The following is a 19672-nucleotide window of genomic DNA, read 5'->3' as shown; positions in this document are numbered from 1 at the left end:
TGAACTGAAGTTTCATGTGAAAGCGAAGTGGAATTACTGGGAGGCGGGTCATGGAAAGGGCCCTTGTGATGGCTTGGGAGGCACGGTTAAACGAATGGCCGACGAAGCAGTAAAGACCGGAAAAACTAGCATTCAAGACGCGGCCGATTTTTACGCGTGGACACAGTCGTCCGCCTGCACAATGAAAAACGTTCGATTTGTATTTATCTCATCTGAAAGTTGTCAGAAAAAAAAACGTTGATATAGAACAATTGCCTGTAAAAACAATTACCGGAACTATGAAAATACACGCAGTCGTTGGCAAAGATTATGGGATTGTTGCGGTGCGTGATACAAGTTGCTATTGCCAGATTTGTTGACTGGTGCTCCATGTGAATCCTGGAGAGAAGAAAGCACAATGTCCAGTAGAAAACAGGCCAAATCTTCGAACGACATTTATCAGGAAGGTGATTTTGTTGCTGCAATATATTGCGGTAAATGGTACATTGGAAAAAATCTTAATACAGATAAAAACGATAATACATTTGAAATCTCATTCATGGAAAACAAGAAGGCTTTGTTCCAATGGCCATCACGTGAAGATGTTATTTGGGTTGACATCCATGACATACTATGCAAGGTTTCTCCGCCTGTCAAATCTGGAAAGACCGGTCGAATGCTGAGTTTACCAGTTTCTGATATTGAAAAAATTGAGAATTTATTTGCATAAAACAGTTCAGTTACCGCGTCATTGGTTTATGCCTACATATATGCACGTGACAAACCTGTACAACTAGTAACTATAGATTGAGCTTGTTACTGTATAGTTTCAGTCTTAACACATTAAATTATGAAATGTTCGTTATCAATAAAAATTGTTTAATGCAGTATTTTCAATAAGTAAGTGACAGTTACTGAGAAAAATGTATGTCTAATTCCGATTTCATCTTTATTGTAGCTAATAACATGACTTTGGTCAAAAAGTGATATTCATAGGTAGCTAAGTAAAGTGTTGGTATCGAACATGTCAAACATTTATTATTAAAGATTAAAGCATATGTATGATTATAAAGCTAGTTTCAGATGTTAATAGTTAAATATTTCTTTAAAAAGTTTTCAAATTAGTTTTAAATAACATGTTATTGTTTAATAAAGTTTGTTCTGGAATATTGTTGGTGCTTTATATTATTTTTTAATTGTGTACAGTCTTAACAACAATTAGGCAAAATATAAGTGTTTTAACGCTGGATGAATAACGGCATTCCAATTTAACACTGTAATTTATAAATTACATATAAGGATATGCAAACTGCAGGTCAAACGCTTTCAATTACATTCGCATATAAAAACTGTCTAAATATGGTATGCATGAAATGTTCGTTATATCTCACAGTTTATTTGTAATAATAGGTGACATGATAAATGTTTGCTTCATACGGCAAGTTATATGTTCTAAAGTTTGTATACAGATTCTACAACAAAGGCCTTTCAATTTTTATACATAAAAACAACTCTGATTGTTTATTATGATAAACAAATATAACCACTTGCGTTTAAAGCATACATTTTATCAAACGATAATTTTCAATGGTTGTAAAAAGGCACAAATGAATTCAATAATAGATACAACGATACGTTTGTAAATGATAGAATTTAGAAGAAAAATGAATATAATTACATGAACAGTTCTTAAATGGGTTTTTGCATACAGACTGTTAAATTTAATTGCAGTGTTTTTAATGTTGTTTCACGTAACGGACAATTCATTACGAAAAAAATAAAATCGATACATGCTTACTATGAAGAATCATTTCTTGAAAGGTGGACTTTCTATGTTCAAACTGTTTTGCACATTATTTCTTGAAAGGTTGTACTTTTATAATTTTACACTTACATATTTTTCATGATATGTTAAGAATTTGTCTTTTATACTTGCTTTTTAGCACCGTTTAAATGAAAAAGCGTGATTAATACGGACGGTTCAAAAGAAGGTTGCAAAGTAGGTGCGGCTGTGTTTGAAAATAATTTTACATCTAGTATGAGGTTTCCAGATAATGCATCAATTCTTACTGCTGAAGCAAAAGCTATCGATTTAGCATTGTCATACATAGCACAGCATAACCATGATACATTTGTGATATTTTCTGACTCGCTTTCTGTTTTAATATCCATTAAAAATAAAAAAAATCTGACAATATCATGGTAAAGAAACTTTTTTTTACGATTTCATGATATACAAAAAACAAAATATGTTAAATTATATTGGATTCCAAGTCATATAGGAATACGAGGAAATGAAAAAGTAGATGCTTTAGCTAACAATCATTAAATTTTCAAAAAACTGACTTATTGTTACCCGCTTGTGATTTTAGACCGGCTATAAATAAACTCGTATCATCTGAATGGAAAGCAAATTGGGAAAATGCCGTTTTTAATAAACTTCACGATACAAACCCATCTCTTGTTGTGTTACCATCTCTATCTCTGTCAAACCGCCGTGATCAAACATTTCTTCTTCGATGCCGAATTGGACACACTAAAATTACCCATTCGTAGCTCCTTACAAATGACAATGCCCCTTTCTGTGTAGGTTGTAATGAAAATTTTACTGTCAAGCATTTTCTTCTTGAATGTCATGATTTTTCACAGGCCCGTAATAGATTTTATTCTGTAAGGCCATTTTTTTTTATATTTTGGTTTACTGATTTTTTCCAAAAAAAGGTAGGGTCGGAGGAGGGAAAAAAAAAAAAAAAAAAAAGGAAAAGAAAAAAGTTTTCATAATTATCTTCATGTCTGGAAGGTGAGATACTTTATAAGTATCCCTTCTCTTATGATTAGTCCATTCCCATTCTGATAAATGTGATGCGTATGTTGTACTTACGAGAGAAATTAAATGACCGACTGTCTAAATTCCACAGTGCTTATAAATACACAAAACAACAAAATAGCATCCACAAATTGATAAAATATCATGTTGCTATTATTTAATATACACACGAGATGACCTCGCCGACCCTTCAAAAGAGTCGGTAAATCTTTGATGTTCACACACATGTAGTCCCAGTTGTTTAATCCGAATCATCAAAGGTGCCGAAACTCAACTGACTTGCACTCATTTATTTATATAACAGAAGTTTAAAAACCTGTCAAGAAAAGATTACACATGTTAAATTATTGTCCAAGTCAGAGACATAGACATAATCAAGTTGAAAAATATTTCTATCGGAAAATTAGCGGTCAATTACTGACATGTAAATTATCAATAGTAAGTGCATTTTTTTATTTTGTTTGAAAGGAAACCCCTATCTAATCTCCTTTTAAAGACTATTGTTTTTGTTAAATCTGTAAATAGTGATCTTGTCACTATATTTCTTTTTAAATTTAATTTAATCTGATTCTCATTGAATAAGATTTCTCTCGCTGTATCCATGAAAGTGACAACTTGCGTATTTTGGCTTTTTTCTTTCTTTTTTTTTGTAGTTGTTTTCTTTGACATTTCTATACAATTGGACCTTCAAACATATGATTTTATACATACATACATGAATTATATTTTAAATAAATATATATTAACCTAATTAATTTGGCGAGAATGGTTTAACTCATTTTGCAGACATTTTTCTTCATGCAAAATACAACGCAGTCGAAAATTATCTCGACGTTTCTTTGACAAGTCTCATAAGTAATAAGTTGGACTTCTATAAATCTCCCATATAACATTTAGATCTAAATTTGATTACCGCATATTTTGAGTACTTTTTTTTCGGGCAGATTTTTTTTTTCCATTTTCCCAAAAAATGGATGCGGCGGGTCAGTAAACCGAAATATCAAAAAATAATGGCCTAAATTCACTCAAAGAACTTTTTAATACAATTCCATCAAAAAAACATAATTGATTATTTGAAAGAGATAAACTTGTATTCTTGGATCTAATTGGTTCATTTCTATTGTCATTCACAAAGTTTAACATAACATTTTAAGCCTATTATAGCATTCGGCACGATATGGCCAGTTATGTGTTGACGTGCCGTAAAAATCCAAACAAACAAAATTCAATATCATATTCACTTGAGATTACAAATTTCTGTCAAAATGTGGAACAATGTGATGTAAATTATAAAGAACATTGTTAAGTACATTATTTTGATTCTAGTTGACAATCTTTAAAATCGTTGAATGAGCCTCTGTCGAATTGCTTGCCCTTCAGTTTGGTTGCCCTGTTGAACATAAATGTCATCATTATGATAAATATTAACAAAATTGTTCACTTCTGCTGGAAGTTTGTCCTTCAGTGCCTGGTTGTGAAGTTTGAAACAAGCTTCTACTATCTTCAAACACTTTGTTGGAGTAAATTGAAGGCTTCCTCCAGTTTTGTGCATACATCTGAAAGATATAAATTTCATTGAAATAAATGTTTCTAAATGTTTCATATCTTTTTCTGATATATCATATGCATACAAAAAAATATTTTTTTTTAACAAATCTTAATGATGATTAATTATTTATTACAATTTATGATAATGAAATGAATACATGTAGATGAAGCTACTGACTGTCAGAAATGGTGCTCTGAGAGAAACACTCCCTAAGAAGTAAATGTGACTGATATAGTACCATGTTTCATTGGTGAAATTAAATAAAAGTAATTAATTCTGCAAGTGCAGTATCAAACAATTGTGCAAGAATTAATACCTGAATCTGCTTTTCAACACACCAAAAGCTCTCTCTACAGTGTTTCTTGTTTGGGTGTGGGCTAGATTGAAGTTGACCTCTTGCTGGTTACTGGGGTTTGATACTGGTGTTATAAGCCATTTCGTCAGGGGATATCTAGAGTCACCAAGTAACCAGCCATTTGTTTTGTCCATGGTATTTTGTAAGCATGAGTTGCTAAGAATGAAAGCATCATGGGTTAAGCCTGGCCATCTTACAACAATATTCGTTAACCTAGGAATATCATTAGTAAACAGAAATTATTGCAACATAAGTGATGAATGCATTTATGTATGTCCTCAATACTTACAGTTAGGATAATTACAGACCCTATCATAAAATGTGATTTAAAGAATGAGTTTATATCTGATAAGAAGACGCACACCTCTAGATATTTGATAATTGTTACATAAACTTTAAAGGTGTATGCCTTCAGATGAGCCACAATATTTCAAGACAAGTTTAAGTTGGAAAAACTGTACTAAAATTTTAAGAAAAGTAGACAGACTAAATATTCAAGTGATAATTTATATCTTATGTGCAATTTATGACTTTGCCTTCTAGTGCCCTACTTGAGTGTGTCGGGGGCCGCGTACTGTGAACTTTGCCTTTGCCTTGTTGATCTTCATTCTTGTATTTTTTTATGTATTTATCACCATATTTCTACTGTCTTACTAACACAGTTGGGGCTATTTTTGCATAGTTTGACCTCTTTTTGGTAATTTACATGGGTTATAAGTGCCAATTGCAATGTGTTAATTACTTTCTTTGCTCATTTCACAATATTTTTTTCTTTAAATATTTTTCAAAATTTTCATGAAAAGTAGGATGAATCTGGAAACGTGCTGCTTTAAACAAACGCAACAAAAACAAAGAACATTCCAATGTGTAAAAATGTTGCAAATTGTAAAGATTGAATTACTTAAACTTTTAACTTAGATTGCACATTTCTTTTTTTAATATCCACATAATTTAATCAACTTGTGATTTTTTTTCTGATATTACTTTTACTCCATTAAAATGAGGTATAATATTGATGAAAAAATTTCAAGTTAATTTAACTGTTATATTGTGCATACTTTACCCACAGTTTTAACTGGATTGTGAACATCTACATATTTTTAAATCATGAGTAGGTTTTTCTTTAGACACAATTTAATAATCGTAAGGTTTGCCACGTTAAAATATACTAGTAGTGAATTGCTTTACCTCAGCTCTGAATCACATACTGCATGTATGTTTAGTGCATGAAAGCCCTTCCTGCAAACAAAAGTACGTTCCTCAATTCCAGCCAATTGTTTATGAAATTCTGATGATTTGTTTTTTTTCAAAAGTATATTGCAAGTTAAATATAAACTCCTATTTTCATCAGTTTACATTATATTTGATAATATCATATCATATTGAGATTGGGATAAATTAAACAATGTGAATGTTTATGAATTAAACTTAATCTTATTACAAATTAAATGTCATCAATCTGATTTGTTTTGATATTACTGCTGCTAACGTAAGCCCTCGAATGGTACCAAATCGGGGATGTTGTTGTCACCCCGCAAACTTACAAACTTAAACTTTGAGTACCGCTCAAGCCGGTGCTAGGGGGCGTGAGGGATGTTGCACTTATTCATTATCCCTCATGTACATCAATCAAACCGAGTCTGCAATTCTAATGTTATTTTGTTGTGATTAATGCTTCCGAGGGATCACTTTGTTTCCAGAATTTTATCTCTTTAAAACTGTATGTGAATTCTTCTTCATATTATACAGCAGGATATAAATAATCATAGGTATATCACTATTATTATATTTAAGTTTTATGGAATTTAAGCACTGACTCTATGCTGATATGTGACAGAAACTTGAACAGAAATTCAAATTCAATTTCCTCTTACATTGAATACATTTTGTTGACTTGTCTAGGCCGAAAATTAGAACAATTCCAACTATAATTTCACTAATTTCATGCATAATTTATAAATAAGTTAACTTGTCAAACCACCATATTTTCACTCATGTCATATTAAAAAGTAACTGCAGTCTATAAATATTTCTCAAAGAAAATAAAAATAAAACCAAAATCTGACCAAACACAACAAAATATAAAATTTTAAAAAAATATCCTCAGGTGGGTTTGAACAAGCTCTTCTCATTCTCCCTGAAAACTCTGTTTCCCGCTTTAAAGTGCATCTAATAGCTTAAAGAAGTCAAAATAATTTATACTTAAAAAAAAGATTTTATACAAAATATAGATATAAAAAATAAGTCTGGTGCCGGTTGCGAATCGTCATTAGTATGCTTAGAAAAGCAACACTTTAGACCACTCGGCTAGCGAGGACACAGTATTGATGTCATTTCAAAACTATTAGTTTTAACAATATTCTGTTGAAAATGTATATAAATTGCATACCCTCGAGAGTCCATATTCCGATGACATAAGCAATCAGATCCGTATAAAAATAAACAACAAAAACACTACAGTAACTTACTTTGATAACATAACCCTTCCGCTAACTCTTGCAATAATTTTCATCAGTTATGCACATCAAATAAGTCAACAAAGTTTAAAAATTATCACACTATCTGTCAACAAAACGGCCGCCATTATTGTCCTTGAAATCGATGACGTCACATAGCAGATGCACTGACATTTTAGGCACACAAATCTAATTAATGGGTTAACTGGTCTTTACAAAAAAATAAAAAAATGTTCCAACAACACTTTAACTTGAAGAAAACAATAAATGTAACTGTTCTAACTGGTTTAATTGTTTTTGTTATTTTAATTTACTCTTCTGTTACACAGTGAGGACACAGGAAAGTGTCTCGTCTCTTAAGACCTCTGGGGTACAGTATATTAAATTGACCCAATGTTTGCAGTGGCAACCATTTTTCACCCCGTCACATTTTGCCCATTTTACAAAGATGACTGATGTGCTCCTAGATATTTCTTCTGGTGTGAACCTGTTGCATACACAGCAAAGATCATCACTGTCAATGTCTGACTGCACACTATCAGTATCTGAATCTAAAGCCATATTTATATGAGATGGACCAGACTGTGGAGACCTTGATTTTAACTTGGTTTTACCTTTTATTTTGAATTGATTCTTAGGTGTCTCGTTGGACTTTGTTGACTTTTTTTAACCTTTTCTGACTAATTTCACGTTCTTTCATTTTTACAACAACGTTCACGACCAGCAACAATTTTACCCATAGTGTTTCTTGGTTTACGTTGCGCCTTTCCTTTTTGTTCTTGTTCATCTTATTTTACCTTGTTTTTCAGATTTCACTTTTTTTCAATTGCTTTTCTTTTTCTTCAAACATACTAACAGTTACATACATGACTTCCTCAGAATCATCTACAAGAACACTACCCTCAACAGTTACCTGACAATCATCATATTGAAACACCTCTGCTGGTTAAAGATACACCCTTGGAACAGCATCAGCATAAAATGGAATAATACCAGTACGACGAAATTCAGATTGAATATTGTCTCGAGTCAGAGCTTTAGTGTACACACGGCAAGCCAAAATATGGAAAATAAGAATCCCTAAAGAAAGCCCAAAACAACATAATTGAAAATGTTGCAGGCTTGGTTTGATTGAGCCTGTTCATGGACGGTACTGTTAAGGGCAAACTACCGTCCACGCCCCCTAGCACCGGCTTATGCAGAATGCAACATTAAAACATTTGTTTGTTTGTTTGTTTCTTTTCTCCTCTTTTTTCAACAGTATTTCAGTCATATAGGCGGGTAGTTTCCTAACCATCGTTCCTGGAGAGTTACACCAGTACTAGACAACCTTCCTCCGCGCTAAACTACCAAAGCATCTCCCGGGGATCGAACCCACGCCAGAGAGGTAACTGGATTAGAAGTCATCGACTCTAACCCCTCGACCACGGAGGCGGTATAAAACATTAAAACAAGAAATGTTCCATGAAAACCGCCGTATGAACACATCTGCAGATGTTTTTAAATTCATAATTTTCCATTTCTTCTTTTTTTTTAACATTAAAACAAGAAATGGAAAATTATGAATTTAAAAACATCTGCAGATGTGTTCATACGGCGGTTTTCATGGAACCTTCAATGCGACACTTCATTGCGAATGAAAAGCGGTGTATTGTCCCCAAGTAATAGAACGCGTGTGCCCTAAACGAGAAAACAATTGGCGGAACTAAATAAAATGGAATAATTTTGAATTATGAAGCCTGCATATCACAGATTAAACATCAAAAGACAAAGTTAAAAAGCAGGCAACATATCCTAAGGGTGATTCAACATTATTCTAGTAGGAATATTGGAACCACCCGCTGATGTGGCGATAAAATAAGAATACCTAAAGAAAGTCCAAAACGATAAAATTGAAAACGTTGCAGGCCCAACTCACATATATTGTAAAGTGATTTAGCAGATGAAGTTTCACGAACTACCTTGTGACACTGTACATGAAAAGGACCATAACATGCAACATCTTATGACTATAATATCACGCCTACTAAACGGTGGCTCTTTCACATTTTGGTGATCTGTTTAAATGAGAGCCATCGACACTTCCGTTGCAGAGCCCTCGATGAAAACAAGGCTGAAAAAGGTAAGAAATTTATGTAATAATATCAATTTTAAAAGATCATGCTTGTTTTTCACAAATCGAAGAATGTCATGCCACGTAGAACATTTTTCTCATCATGTTGGGTGCAGTTTCGATAAGAAATACCCTGAAATGACGTTGCTAGAACTTTTACCAAATATAATATCGTTGGTTTTCTTTTACGAGGAGACACATTTTGAGTGATTTCCCTACCATAAAGTAGATGCTGGCCCATTTAATCGTGCATATAGCATTGTCCCAACCTCCTCTTAGGACCAACACAAAAAATAACTCACAGAACTTAGTTGAAAACCAAATAATCACATTTTTATTACTGTGATCGAGCCATCGACAAGGTGCTGGCACCATCGGCAATGTGAATGAGCCCTCGAAAATGTGATGGATTTTCTGGTCCTTCGGGATCATTGATGCCAACACTAAAAAGTGTTAAGAATTGTGTACCGCTCAAACCAGTGCTAGGGGGCGTGAGGGATGTTGCACGTTTTCATTATCCCTCATGTACAGACTCAATCAAACCGAGTCTGCAATTCTCTTGTAATTTTGTTGTGATTAATGCTTCCGAGGGATCACTTTGTTTCCAGAATTATTTACCACAAAAATCATAAATTATTAGTAACTGATAAGGAACTAAAAGAAAACAAATAAATGATAGAATAATAGGCCCATAAAGGGGACAGGAGACCCGGGGAAGGTTGGGGATAATCAAAACAAACAAAAACTAGAGACAAGGGGGAAGATACTTACCGTAGACGAGAAACAACAAGGGACACAAGTGTCACCAAAACAATATGAATTAACATAGACATACATCTGAGGAACACAGGGACGGTCAGCAGCATACATACTGCTGGGAAGTTTAAACCGGTTAATGGTGCACCAAACCTCGCTCTTAGCCCCACCATGTTCCTATAAACGAGACAGTGTAAATAAAATGAACCCCCTTCAAGTGAAATTCTAACAGTTGTTACGGTTACAAAAGGTTAAATAAGTGAAACACCAAAATGATCATGTAGAAACATATTAAAGTATACCCAATGACCATAACAAAAGCACCCAATTTCTTAAAGGAAGACAGAGCAACACGAAAATCACCTACAAGGGCCCGCTGAAGCAAGACGGAAGACGAACATTAAGGCAATTCAGTCCCAAAGGGCTGAAAGAACTGTCCATCATAGAGTCTCCCACTTGGTCCGTCAGATGTAATCAGAAAGACCAACAGTTACATGCGACGTATGGTCATCAACTATCAGAAGCACTTTCTGGTTACTCCCACCAGGAACATATTTCAGAAAATGGTTTTCAAGATCCCTGAAAATTACACCATTGGACCATCCAGTTTCACTGACAGTTCCTTTAGCACCAGATGATGATCCTGCTTAAAGCTCTGGCCTCATGCGCTTTCCTGGGAATACAAAATATTGTGGGATTATCTGTCCAGCTGAACTGTTGAAGGCTCGGTTTGATTGAGCCTGTATATGGAAGGTACTGGAAATTTCAAGTAGGAATACTGGAACCAACCAAGTTGAAAAAGGCCAAATACAAGAAACTAAAATACCATCTAACATGTTTACACAACAATAATGTCGTGCTGAACGATCTTCATGGATCGAAAATATAACATCATTGATTAACTCATACATAAGAAGAAATTATTAATAACTGATTAGTACTAGTAACACAACGAAAATAAATAAATGATTGATTAATAGGCCCATAAGGTCAAAGGATACAGGGGAAGGGGACATGAGACCCGGGAAAGGGGGCAGGTAAATAAAAGATATAAGACGAACTTTGAACTACCTGTGGAGGCTTATGGTCAGCAGACAGTTCCTTTTCATTTTATTTCATCGAGTGGGCTTCAAAAACAGCCACGAGTGAGAATAATGTTTTTAAAGTTCATGAGATTCAGATTCAGAGGGATATATGTTTGATTCAGAGTTATATCATTTGGATTTGTTAGTCATACACCTTTTTAAAAGAAAGAAAACTTATTTGAGGATTGTAACAGACAAAAAATAAGTGTTGAGAGATGTAAAAACATTCAAAAAAGCAGTCAGGAAAATGGAAAACTTGGAAGCTGGCTCAGGAACGCTGGGTTGTTTACTTGTTCTTCGTGCTGATGGCTGTCACACAGGCACCAGTATCGGGCCTGGGAAGATAAAATGACCAGATTGATAAAAAAAATGTGTTCATCTTAAAAGTGTCAAAAACCAAAACAAAATTGTAAATAATGACCCCCTTTAAAAATATAAGTTAAGAGAAGGCCGGAAACTCCAGATTCAAAATTCTGGAAACAAAGTGATCCCTCGGAAGCATTAATCACATCAAAATAACATAAGAATTGCAGACTCGGTTTAAATGTTGAATTCTGCTTAAGCCGGTGCTAGGGGGCGTGGACGGTAACTTGCACTTTCCAGTACCGTCCATGAACAGGCTCAATCAAACCGAGCCTGCAACATTTTCAATTTTGCCGTGTTGGGCTTTCTTTAGGGATTCTGTATTTATCTATTTTATGATCACATCCGTGTTATTTGTGCCGTGTGGCGGCTGTAAAAAGTCTCCCCGTACATTTAATCAATGATGTTATATTTTCGATCCTTGAAGATCGTTCAGCACGACAATATTGTTGTGCTTGTGGTATTTTTAGTTTCAACTTTTCGGCATTTTCTAGTTGGGTGGTTCCAATATTCCTACTTGAATAATGTTGAATCACCCTAAGGATATGTTGCCTGCTTTTTAAATTTGTCTTTTGACGTCTTATCTGTGATACGCAGGCTTCACAACCTCTGATCCCCTATCAAAATTCCTTTTTATTTAGTTCCGCCCATTGTTTTCTCGTTTAGGGCACACGCTTTTTATTACTTGGGGACCATACGCCGCTTTTCATGGAATGGCACGGTAGTGTCACATTGAAGGTTCCATGATAACCGCCGTATGAACACATCTGCGGATGTTTCTAAATTCAAAATTTTACTATTTCACGTTTAAATGTTGAATTCTGCTTAAGCCGGTGCTAGGGGGCGTGGACGGTAACTTGCACTTTCCAGTACCGTCCATGAACAGGCTCAATCAAACCGAGCCTGCAACATTTTCAATTTTGCCGTGTTGGGCTTTCTTTAGGGATTCTGTATTTATCTATATTATTTGATTGAGTCTGTACATGAGTGATAATGAATAGGTGCAACATCACTCACGCCCCCTAGCACCGGCTTGAGCGGTACTCAATTCTCAACACTTTATAGTGTTGGCATCAATGATCCCGAAGGACCAGAAAATATAACAACACTGAAGTGAAGTACGGGGCAACTTTTTACGGCTGCCACACGGCACTTGACACCTGCTGTTGTGAAGTACAAAATTCTGGAAACAAAGTGATCCCTCGGAAGCATTAATCACATCAAAATAACATAAGAATTGCAGACTCGGTTTGATTGAGTCTGTACATGAGTGATAATGAATAGGTGCAACATCACTCACGCCCCCTAGCACCGGCTTGAGCGGTACTCAATTCTCAACACTTTATAGTGTTGGCATCAATGATCCCGAAGGACCAGAAAATATAACAACACTGAAGTGAAGTACGGGGCAACTTTTTACGGCTGCCACACGGCACTTGACACCTGCTGTTGTGAAGTACAAAATTCTGGAAACAAAGTGATCCCTCGGAAGCATTTATCACATCAAAATAACATAAGAATTGCAGACTCGGTTTGATTGAGTCTGTACATGAGTGATAATGAATAGGTGCAACATCACTCACGCCCCCTAGCACCTAGCATCAAGCCTACGAGGATTCATTTCCCAGGCCGTTGTAAAAACAATTGACCAGACAATTAAACAAAAAACGTTTGTAACTATTTTACGTTTGTATTAAGCTTCCAAATGAGACCGACTCCAAGTCTCTAGCCCTTCCCGTTCATGAAATATCTATCAGGAAACGAGCGAACTTGTGCTAAAATTACTTGGTAGACAAACTTGCGGCACAACGATTCGGTATATAAACATAGACTAATACATGTTTGTCAGCTGAGTACGGGTCAAAATCACTTGAATTTACTAAATAATATTACTAAATACATTAAGTTGGACCACTCACAATTGTCAGTAGCATCTTATACACTCGAAATTCGAATTTCAAACCTTTCCACGGTCTTAAGATTCCTTTCTAAGCCATTGTCAATCAGCTGTTTGATATTTTGTAACGAGTCTCCTGATTTGCCAATAGTCACGAAACCGCAACGTTTCACACAAGGATGCCTAATGGCATAGCCTAATTAATTCGGCGTGAACGGTTTGACCCATTTTACAGACTTTTTTTCTTACTGTCAAACCGTTACGCCTAATTTTAACTGTCATTTTTACGCACGGAAAATCTACCGGTAACACTATCGATAGTTTGGACAGATTTTTACTGCTTAAACCTGAAAGTAACTTCAATTACCTCTTAAGATAAATAGAATATAAATTTTAGTACTAACTTCTCCTAGAAAAAATATTAGATTGTACCTGTCTTAATGCATACATGCGATTTATTTCTAATTTGTACTGTCTACTCTATCTTCGGCGGACATGTTATGACGTCATCGTAAAAAATCGATTCCGTGAAAGCTGGTAGTAGCTACCAGTGTGTCTAGCAGGTAAGTGTGGGTTACGCATGAAGATTAAATTAAACAAAATATCGGGGGAAATAAATATATTCATTATTTTTAATAAATGTGTGCATTATTAAATACTATTGAAAAGTATCATTGTATTTAACCTAAAATGCAATGGTCGCAAAAAGGCTCCGTAAAAGTACTGTTGTTTAATATTTTTCAAATATTTTAATACATGTAATCAACATTTATCAATTGGTGGTTTGCCTTCTTGTTTACTGCTAATGACTGCCAAATGTCACTCTCGGATAAAATACTGACTTCATTTATACATGCATATTTATATGACAATTTATAACGTAAAAGAAATATTGAAAGAAACTATTTGAAATACACTTCAAATTATTCAGTATTTGTACAAATAATATTTCAAGAGCTCTTTTTCACCGATTGCCGATATATAATACCATATTAAACCTATTGATCAAGTTAAATGTCTTCTTGACATACTTTTTAATTTACTAAAAAGGAACTTTATTGTGATCCAGTCATATGCTGTGTAACTATAAAGGAAGGGTCACATATTTTAATGAAATAAATTTTAAGTAGAGGATATTAAAAAAAAGTCATTGACAAGATGAGATTTTTCAAATGAACAGATTAATAGACTTATAAATGTATAAGGTGTATGTCTTGTTGTTTCATACTGTTTTGGTGACACTTTTGTTTGTGTCCCTTGTTGTTTTCTCGTCTATGGTAAGTATCTTCCCTTTGCCCCTAGTTTTATATCTTTATTTCGCCCCCTCCCCCGAATTTCCTATCCCCTTCCCCTGTGCCCGTTAGCTTAGTGGTCCTGTTTCATACTGTTTTGGTGACACTTTTGTTTGTGTCCCTTGTTGTTTTCTCGTCTTTGGTAAGTATCTTCCCTTTGCCCCTAGTTTTATTTCTTTATTTCGCCCCCTTCCCCGAATTTCCTATCCCTTTCCCCTGTGCCCATTAACTTAGTGGTCCTATTAATCATTCATTTATTTATTTTCTTTGATTTCCTTCTCAGTTACATTTAAGTGATAAGCTTGACCGTGCTTTCCCTTGCGCCCTGTCCCGTTTTAATTTAGGATCCTCCTGGGCTCATTGCCAATGGTTCTTGTACCTGGGTCGTGTGGGGGTTGCGTTCCTTGTTCATCTTGTTTATCATATTGTATACATGTATACCGAACCGTAACAAACAGATAATGATTATCAATACAAGGTACGGCAAGCAAGCAAAGAAATGTAAAGAAAACAGAAAAAACTTATCCACATACATGTATCCACCCTCCAAAAAAACCCCACCAAAACGCCTGAAACTGAAAAATCGGAACATAAATACACTAAGTGCCAAAGATGGCTCTGGTAGGTGCAAGTGCTCCCTTTCTCCGGTTTAAACAGAATTGATCACTTAAACATAATAATGTTGAAATTTTTAATCAACATCCACAGATGTGTACATAATACGGCGGTAATCATGGAACTTTCAATGTGACACATTCGAGGTGCTGTTCAATGAAAAGCAGGAACTAGATAACATGGAATTTTAAATGGGTATCAGAGGTTTTGGTGTCCTTTTGCGACAGTCGTTCTAACATTTCTCCCATCTGTCTTACATTGTTATGCTATTCAACGTCTAAATAACGGTCACTAAATTTCCGCTTGCTGCGTTTTTATCATAAACCCCGTCATATCTGTGCGACAATTGTATTTTACTGAGAACTGTCTGAAATTCCATTTTATAGTTTGAAATTTTAAGATTTTTTTTTCAGAAGTTTTTTTTTTAAAGTTATTTTTGGTTGTTTTGAACTTCTTCCCCTACACAACCGTCCTCAATTTCTTTTAAAGATGATAAACTAGAAATTGATATGGAATGTTATATAAATTGAAATTCTTCTTTGCTTCATCATGTATAGTATAATTATAATTCATCAAGATGCACCTACAATTACATTGTATTTTCGTATGTGGGAAATCATGGCAGGGTTATAAAATAAAAAGGTAGTTCAGAAATTTAACCTTATGATCACAAATGTTAAAAAATCCAACTTAATAATATCTAATTTGACAATTTAAACGGGCTTAAATGCAGTATGATCTGACATAGGACATCATAAACTATTTAATTTCTAAGTAAGGTTATCAGAATTTCCTTTTCACATTCTCTTTTTAATGCTGAAATATTTGTGTGTGAATAAAAGAGTTATTCTGCAATAATTCATATAAATAACATAAACAAATAGTATAATAAAGCTTGGCAGATACAATCGATTGCCACCGATACCTGTATTACACCATGGGAATTTACCTTTTTACCATGACACCGCTTTCCAATATGGCCGCTTTCAATAATTTTCAACGATTAAAAAATTAAAGTGAAATATTTAGACTTCTGTTCGACTTTGAAGTATGATTATTTGGAACCTTGCATAAAAAAACGATTCTCTTTCAGGTAATGTAGACCGTTTCTTTGAAACTTTTCTAGTTTTTGCTCCCAACAACTTCTAATTGGGAAGCGTCCGTGCATAAAAATGCAGTTCGTGGTTGGTCTTGGAAAAAAGACAGCGCCCGTCCAAAATTATCTCGGTGTCTCTTTGACAAGTCTAATTAGTTGGACTACTAATGGCATAGAAAGCGTTTGAAAGACCATGTAAATGTGTGAAACTCGAATATCGCGTGTATCAGATGCTACTGACAGTTGTAAGTGGTTTCATTTAATGAATTTAGTAATATTATTTAGTACATTCAAGTGATTTTGACTCGTACTCGAGTTCGAAGATGGGTTATCTCGGGTCAAAAACTAGGTCACAGGAGCTAAAAAGAGAAACAGCTTGTTAACACTTGTGGCTGCAGTTTTGATCAAAATATTCTGGAAATTTGTCAGGAAGGTTGTTTTGATGATTTCTAGGTAAAGTTTGAAGATGGGTCATCTCCGGTCAAAAAATAGGTCACAGGAGCTAAAAGTAGATATAGCTTGTTAACACTAGTGGCTGCAGTTTTGATCCAAATATTTTGGAAATTTGTCCGGAAGGCTGTTTTGATTATTTCTAGGTCAAATTCGAAGATGGGTCATGTCCTGTCAAAAACTAAGTCACAGGAGCTAAAATTACCTGGAAATTGGTTAGGAAGGTTGTTTTGATGATTTCTAGGTCAACTTTTAATATGGGTCGTCTCCGGTCAAAAATTAGGTCACATTGCCCAATTATGGTAAAACCTTTTTAACACACTAGAGGTCCCCTTTTATGACTCAATTGTCATCAAACTTGGCCAGGACGCTTGTCTAAGACATTGCTTTGATGCGGTGGATGTGTCACGTACAAGAAGAGCCTAACGATCATATGAATAAAATACATATCATATTTTATTGGAATCAATTTCTTAAAGAGTTAGCATGACTTATAAATTTGCTTAAAGCATTAATTACAGTTAACGATGATTCAGACATTAAATTGATAAACTTTTGCTAAGTCGGCCATGTATAGTAATACCGTTTAAGATATTTTTTCTCAAATAGGAGAACTTAGGGCTAATAAGTAAAAAATGATATTCATTCTCTATTTGATTAAATTGGGAATTGTAACAAAAACGTTCATTTCTTGGAATATTACGATATCTTCCATATTCTACAGCTAAATTATGTGACGATGTTCTGAATCTAGATAAGGCTGTTCTATATTCTATAATTGTACAGTTTCTTTATAATTTTTTCATCAGACGTCATAAAATGCCATTATCATTAACTGTCTATAGGATGAAACAGCTTAAATGCTTTCCCGGTGTTTTATGGTACTGTTTTAAACTTTATATTGAACATTTTATTGTGCCATTTCCTTATTGTCTTATTTAACGGACAGTCTTGTGAGTCCTTAACATGTTAGACGATAAATCCACATTATCCACAGAATACGCATTTAAGCACAACCGATTTAAATATTTTCATCCAGCTAAGTCCTTGAAAAAACAAACAAAATCCCTGAAGATTTCATTGCAAGAATAAAATGATATACAGCTCTGTGAATGAAAAGGCATTTTTCGTTATTCCTTTCTTCATTGGATGAAAATGTTTTATAACTAAAATATTGTTTGTGATATTTCAACCATTTTTTTTCCACAGTTTATATTATGGTAATGTATATTTGCTTGTAATTGTTAATATTCTTTAAACATTTACAATGTAGTAAGGACCTTTGGATGTTGCATAACCACACCGGAATACCCTCCTCAAAAACTTTTATTGTCCTATTTACACGACTGCGTTGTGTACATATGTCATATAATGTATGTTGGTGGAATATATTTGTCATTTATACAAGAAAAGCAAATCTTACTTTTGTACAAAAGTATTGACACAATTTAGTAAAGATAAAATAAGTTAGCCAATAGAGCACATTCTTTAATGGAACCAAACGTTATTAGCATTAAAGTTTGTCACTTGTTGATGATAGCAAAATGTACTCAAATATTTGTGTTGAATTGATATATAGTTTATTTTTCATTATTTTATACATACTGAAATTATTATGTTATCTCTAACGATTATATAGAATGTCAATTGTAATGGTTTCTCAATAGTATTTTAGATTACACTGTTAGGATACTTCCTTTTTTATATAAAATGCAAATTCATAGATTTAGCATCGACAACACATTTTCATTTATAAACTTTTAAACTATTAAAATTTCGATTTGATTAAACTTTAATTTCTTAAGTAACTCTCTTGAAATCCACAATGATAATCATGATTGTAAATATTGATGAAAAAGTTCTGTTTCAATCTAAACCGACATTCATAATCTTAAATATGATGTACAGGTGGGTAAAAAAGAAAAGAAATAAATTATAAGAATCAATGTGTCTTATGTACATATTGGCGTCTTCGATCTTTGATAATGGATTTTATAGTGGAATACTTTTGGGATATTGGGAAACCATATTTAGGGTTTAAAGGTTAATATACAATAAATAATACTTTTGATAATTATTATTTTTAATAACTATACATCACTTTCAAAAGTAAAGTATTGTGTTATATAAGTAATGTAAGAAAAACAGTGATTCAACTCGTAGTACAGTTTGTTGGACAAAACCTTCTGAGTGTCCTGCACATTTGTTTGCAACCACAACTTTGAATTTGCACGAGTAGTTACTGTCATTATATTATCATTGAACAAGCACTGCTAGCGTTCTTCACGAATACAAAAACCCGAAATAATTTTAAGTAAAAAAATATAAAGTAAAACCACATTTACAACAGCCAAGTATTAAAGATAATTCTAGTTTATCATTAATATTCCATTAAAACTAAAAAAAGTGTTAAATTCTAAGTATACTTGGCCCACATCACAGACATGATATCCTATTTCTACTTGGGTTTTCAAGTTAAATTATTCCTATCCCTTTTGATTGAAGCTATTGATCGTATAGAACTAGCTATCGAGGCCTTACGAAATCAAATTTGTTCGTGAAAAATCCAATTAGGGTGAACCAAGTGGTATAATTAGGAGGCCTTTGAAAGCAAAAACCTTTTGATCAAATGTGATTTATGTCATCAGTCGTACATGTATATGATTAAAGTGTTTTAAAGAGAAAGAATATTCGCAATTTTTATCAATTAACGAAAATCATTGGAACAGGATATATTTTAACAGATTTATTTTCAGAAGATAAACAAAGATTCATTTTCAGAATAAGACGCAATTTATTTTCTCTTACATACCTTCAACTAAATAGTATTTTAGGATCT

The 19672-nt window shown here is 33.8% G+C and overlaps 1 protein-coding gene across 1 annotated transcript; it reads right to left on the bottom strand.

Annotated features, from left to right (window-relative positions):
• Positions 1-3874: 3874 nt before the first annotated feature.
• Positions 3875-7727, bottom strand: LOC132733323 (putative nuclease HARBI1). Its single transcript, XM_060719955.1, has 4 exons — positions 7577-7727; positions 5899-5998; positions 4672-4923; positions 3875-4362 (listed from the first exon to the last, which is right to left on the bottom strand). The coding sequence occupies exons 1-4, from the start codon at positions 7725-7727 to the stop codon at positions 4143-4145; spliced, it is 723 nt and encodes a 240-aa protein (XP_060575938.1). The 3' UTR covers positions 3875-4142.
• Positions 7728-19672: the final 11945 nt, after the last annotated feature.

Source organism: Ruditapes philippinarum, unplaced genomic scaffold (genome assembly GCF_026571515.1).
Source record: "Ruditapes philippinarum isolate M1 unplaced genomic scaffold, ASM2657151v2 ctg4553_1_1_1_1, whole genome shotgun sequence".
In the NCBI taxonomy this organism is placed as follows: Eukaryota; Metazoa; Mollusca; class Bivalvia; order Venerida; family Veneridae; genus Ruditapes; species Ruditapes philippinarum.
This window is presented reverse-complemented; position numbering and strand designations above follow the sequence as displayed.